This window comes from Athene cunicularia (assembly GCF_003259725.1).
Source record: "Athene cunicularia isolate RWA chromosome Z unlocalized genomic scaffold, athCun1 chrZ_part1, whole genome shotgun sequence".
In the NCBI taxonomy this organism is placed as follows: Eukaryota; Metazoa; Chordata; class Aves; order Strigiformes; family Strigidae; genus Athene; species Athene cunicularia.
Window position 1 is genome coordinate 10,139,565 of NW_020799142.1, and position 6,000 is coordinate 10,145,564.

The window sequence follows — 6,000 nt, forward strand, 5'->3', positions numbered from 1 at the left end:
AGGTTGATTTCATTTACCACAGGAGTGCCCCTTGTGCAGCTCAGTCTCATAAAACATAAACCAGAGCAGTGAAAAGTAAATTGTCTAAATATAAACCGGGGCAGTTTTTAATGACAACAAGAGCCAGTACCTTGACCATGATGTTCTGAAACTGAAAACCCATGTCCTGTGCCACCTTCCCTGTGGCACTACCAATTGCACGGCTGCCCAGTGAGTCTGATCAGATCACTGCTCTGACTTCAAATTAACTTAACTGACAGGAAATAATTTTGTGAGTTCTATATCAGGTGATTTTATGCTATAATTTAAAATATATAATGAAGAATATGATCCTAATGATTACTATATAATGTGTACACAATACCCAAAACACAGGTGTGGTTTCTAATTGCCTCATTAACTCACTCTAAACCTTTCCTTCTTTTCCTTCCCATCCCAATTTAGATATAAATATGCCCTTATTATTTAAAATTTGAAATTCTATAAGATCAACAGTTGACATTTTCCAGAAATCTGTAGAAAGTAAATTTTAATATACTTGTACATCCTTTTTAGTTTGTATTTTTTAATCTTAAATTTTCATTCCAAGTTCTATTTTGGGATAAATTTAACATTAAACTGTAGACAGCCTCTCTGAGTTGGAGGGAACTTTGGAGGGGAAACATATGTTTATCTCGAACCTTACTTAAAAAAAAGTAACATGGCATTCCAAGATTATTGCCAGCACTGTCATTGATTTTACCTCTGTCTTTCTGGGTTAAAGATGACAGGATTAAATAAGGCTGTAGAGCAAACTGATATAATTTCTGAAACATGGAAACTTTGTAGGAGAGTGGAAAAGCCATGTTCCCAAGTCTGCAAATCAAAATATTTCACTGAGCTGTTGATAGCAAAAATAAATCATGGTCTGACTGTATTTTCCATATGGTAACATGTAAGTACTTTAATATGAAAATGTTGGGGTTTTTTTAAAAAAATGTATTTATAATCCATAACATGAGATCTTTAAATTCCAAAATACAGAACACATTTCACAGATAAATACCTCCTTTCAAGAAATATTTAATAGATCATTGGTACTATGTTGCACCAGTTGTTTACCAACATCCAGACAGATTTAATTAACCATATCTTTTGTCTAGAAAAATCAGTTAGCAAAGAAATATATGAGATTAATCTGGCGCCAGCTCCTTCATTAGCCAGGATTCTGTTTTCTTCCAATAACTTCTGTCCTGTACCATTATTCTTATATTCCACTCATCTTTTAATAAGATATCCTTGAAAATTTTACTTGGAAATTTCTGCTGTGTTGAAGCCAGACTAAAAGGCCAGGTTGTTACCCAAATAATATTTTTCTTTTTCTTAAGAGAAATTCTTAGGTTTCCTACAATTCTAGCATTTCAACAGTCCATCATAACAGACCAAACAATCACGTATTTTATTAAAAAGCTGAATTACCAGCCTTGCAGTTTCACATTCAGGTTTTCCAGTATTTCCTTTTGTGTTCTTCTCAGTATACTTTAGCAATGGCTTCTACAGCATGTTATTAGTCAGCACTCAGATGTATCTCAAGATCAATTTTTCAGATAAGGAGAGTTGTTCTCCTGTTGTTCTTTTTTCTTAATCTCTTTATATAGTCAGAAGTTCTCTCTCTAGTTCAGTGTTAAGGTTGCTCATCTCACACAGAAGTTTAAATACTGACTACTTATTCCTATACATCTAGTTATGTCACAGGGTGGATGAATGTCCATTTACTTTTAACAGAATTTAAGGAGTTGTATAGTGCACTGGAACAAGATAGAAACACAAGTTAGGCGTTGTAAATTCTTATGTGTTGAACTGTATTAAATTAGGAAACTCTTATTAAGAGTACTTAAATTAACTCTTTGTAGAAAAGGTCAATAAGGAAGGCTTATAAAATTCCATAAAATATATCATCTGAGTGTAGATTTTTAATTTTCCCTTCTTCGCGTATTCATATAAAACTACTACTTTGTATATGTATTACTATGTATGGTGATGGTGTCTGTGTTTGGTTCACATAACTACCTTCATGAAGATATTGCTAAGAAACTTGAAAGAGGTTTCTTCATCCCTGAGTAAGGAAATTTCCCAGCCTGCATAATATGGCCAGTTTTCAGCATGACTAGTCACATTCAAGAGGCTGAAATTCATGGTGTAAGATTATTTGTGAAATCATCGATATTTGTGGAAATAAAAAAGAACGATCAGACTTTATATAAATACAGGTATCATTTTTGCATCTCCAAGAAGCTGCAGAGTCCCACATGTGGCACTCCTTATTTTTGTACATTTTGTGAATTTCTGCTTTCGTAGGATGGAGTTTCAGCATGGGCTCTGCCTACCAGTTCCACAGCTGGCGAGTGTTTGTGATCGTCTGCGCACTGCCCTGTGTCTCTTCTGTGGTAGCCCTCACCTTCATGCCAGAAAGCCCACGGTTCTTGCTGGAGGTATAACTTTCCAAATGGTTTTTAGATTCAAGTCAAAATTATTTCTGTGTTTACATCATGACATCTATATAACAGGTATTGATTGCTCAGTGACTATAGTGAATATATAATACGTATGTATGGTTTTTTTTAAATGTTCTGATCAAATGTTCAGGTTGGGAAGCATGATGAAGCTTGGATGATACTCAAGCAAATTCATGACACAAACATGCGAGCTCGTGGTCAGCCTGAGAAAGTCTTCACAGTGAGTATTGCTTTTAAAGCTAATTGCTTAGCACATCAGCAAGCTTGCTGACTGGCAATGTCTGGAGGGCTTAAGCAGTCAATATTAATACTCTGCATGACAAAGCCAATCATTTGGACTCCAAATACCTAAATATAAAAACTGAATTCCTATTAAATTGCTATATATACAGCAGATGTTAAGGTATCAGCCTTTTGCCAACGTATTCTTGAATGTATGACCCCACAGTGTGATAATTTTCTCTGGTGTACCCAGATACTTAATAGACTTCATCTGTGATTTGTTTATTAAGTTTACTTCACCCTTAATAACAGTAGGCATACGGAAGTCAGGATTCATTGTCTGTTGTGTCTTTAAAGCTTTTGAAATTACTTTTTTCATCAACTGAAATAATCTTTTAAAATTCACTTTCACTTCTGTGAAATAATAATTTCGGTCATTTATTTTTTTCAAAACATCTTGAAAGCTCAACTGCATCTGTAGATTTAAAGATCTAATGATAAGATCATTTTTAAATCAATGAATTGTTTCTATTTAGGGGAGAAATTGGCTATTCAGATGTGGGACTTTTTAAGATATTTTACTTATTTATGAGGAATCTACACAACAATTTTGCCTTCCTGGAAACAGTAGGATCAAACATCAGAAGGCATCTTCCTGCTTTGAAATCCAGTCTGCCTTTCCAGCTTGTGCCGACACTCTGCTCCCTCTCAGAGCCATGTGTGGGATGTTTTCCTCTTCCAAAGGCTTTCTTCTTAATTTAATGCACATATAACTCAATTTAGAAATCCTCTTAAAGGTTCTGCATTTGCAGTCAGTCTTGAGGAATGACCATCTGACCAAATAACTTTATTCCATTAAGACTTGCAGTTTATTGCCTTGGATGTAGTTTCTGTTGCTTCCACTTAATTTTTTTCCACAAAGAAGCTCAAGAACTCCTGTATTGAGCCTGAAAGAATGCTGGTTAGCACATCTATCATGTTAAATCCACAATTATTGATACACCAGTGACCTACCCCTAATCCCATCTAGCCTAATATTTTATTTTCTGATTTCATTTATGTGTAAAGGGATTTGCCTAACACCCTACAGCTAGGGTGTAATTTCACAATTGGCTCTTGCTGATTTCAGACAGAGTATACCACTTCCCAGTCACTCTTTTTTTTTCTTCTGCCAGCATTGATATTCATTGACTAATTGCACAGTCAGCCATAGCACAGTCCTTGTCTCCCTACAGCGTTGGTTTAAGCACAATGAAGAAGACAGAAATGTGCTGGGACAAAAGATGGGAGGAACGATTAGCCACAGTCTCACATCAGTTTGGTGTAACCATAATCATGTCCTAAAGCAGCTGTGGAGAAGGAAATAAAACACATGCTTCTTGTTTCCAGTTCTTGTGATCTAACAAGTATTTCTCTCTATGGTTGTTAAAATGTGACACTGAACCATGTTGAACTCAGCACTTTATTTATAGCTGGTTTTGATAGTTGGTCAGACATGAATAAGGCATGAATAATTAAAAAACCCCACCATTTTCTTGGGATTTTTGCCAGTTTCTGTTCTGAACATTGAGAAATCTCAATTCCAGATATCAAGGAGTTGAAGCATTAGAAATACTGTGATGTATGTGAATGTAGCACATGTATAGAAGCCTCTATTTTAAGCTTGTATTAATGTTATTACAAAATGCATCATTGTCTCCTCATTGGTCAATATCAGCACTTCAGCTTATAAAACCCAGACAGCAAAGAACTTAAGCATAATTTGTTTGGGACATCCTTTTAGTCTCTCTCTCTCTCTTCTTTTTTTTTTTTTTTTTTTTTTTTCTCAGTAATTTATTCACATAGCTCTCCTAAACCCTATTGCTTCATCCAGTACCATTCTATGACTTATGCATTACTGTTTTCCTCCACTTCATGTCACTAGTTACATCAGATGCATTTTGATAGTATGTTTTCTAAATCTACAGCTCATCTAACTTTTTCTCCATTACAGGTATAGTTTTTGTGTTCTTTCCTTTTACATGTTTTCCTAATTATATTGATGTCATTTTTTCCTACAAGCTTTTTTTCACATCATATTTATTCTTGTTAGTTATATTATTGAGGATTTTATCTTCAAAACTTTAGAACAGAGAAGTTATCATCCGATGAACAGTTAGAGTCAGAAACTCTAAAATGGACGTATTGTACTGACTATGGAGGTGATGGCTCTTAAGGCCTTTGCAAATCTCTCTTGAGAGCAGTGACAATAACAGAGATGATAGTAAATTGATAACATCTTGTATTACAGAACTAGACATGTTAAACGTTTATCTACATGCTTAATTACTTTCCTGGATCCTTAAAATAGACATTCATTAAATGTTTAGGTAAAAAAACCCCACTGTATCCTTAAAACTAAAATTCTCTCCATTCTTTCATTGCTTACCATGTATTAATCTTTTTTATTTTCTGCAAACACTTTATTTTACAGTATGTCTTGATTTTGTGAAATTTAAAACATTGCATATTTCTAGCCATTGTTTTTAAACAGAAGTTCCATTTTCATTAAAATAAGTATTCTTTATTGTTTTTTCTTTCATTGTTCATATACTGACAGCTGAATTTGCATGGTCCAGATGGACAACTGTCCTGATTAAATAGGATGTTTCTTATGTTAAAGGGGCTTTTTGTCTCCAGTCACATATAGTGGTCCTAAGATACATATGTTTCCCCCAGCCTCTAGAGCTCCAAACAAGTCAGGTGGCCCAGGCGGTGAAAAGGCTGCCCCTGATCCTACAAGAGTGGTACTGGTTTATACAGCATGACTCAAAAGGCATGTCTTCAGTGCTCATATACGTGGCATGTGAGGATGTCAGTATGTACAAGATCTTAAATAGTCTTGGAGGACTCAACTCAGTCTTTTGTATAGCATGTTTCATAAAAGCAATTTAAGAAAAGCTTAAAATCAATGGAATGATGCAGACAGAATTGCTGTTATTGGAAGAGACATGACAGGAATGGTACAGGCTTTTGACATAGTCATGGTTTGGCAAGACAGTGAGCTGCAGTATTTCAGAAATGATGGTGGTTATATCTAAAACCGTGTGCTAGTTTGAAAACAAACTAGTGGGAGACACCAAGTCAGAATAATGATTTAATAAGGAAAAAAAAATTATAAAGGCAGATAGCACTGGGTTAAACTAACAGAGTCAGGATACAACCTGACACCCTGTTAATCAGGGTGGTGGTAGCAGTCTGGTAGAATGGTGGCTGCAGTCCCCCCGAAGCAGTGATCCTGTAG

The 6,000-nt window shown here is 35.1% G+C and overlaps 1 protein-coding gene across 1 annotated transcript in view; it reads left to right on the forward strand.

Moving 5' to 3' along the window:
* Positions 1 to 6,000, forward strand: part of SV2C (synaptic vesicle glycoprotein 2C) — a 104,966-nt gene that overhangs the window by 62,636 nt on the left and 36,330 nt on the right. Inside the window, exons 4-5 of the mRNA XM_026865611.1 lie at positions 2,338 to 2,471; positions 2,626 to 2,715. Of these exons, the coding sequence (XP_026721412.1) occupies positions 2,338 to 2,471; positions 2,626 to 2,715 (224 nt within the window). The remainder of the gene's footprint in view (positions 1 to 2,337; positions 2,472 to 2,625; positions 2,716 to 6,000) is intronic.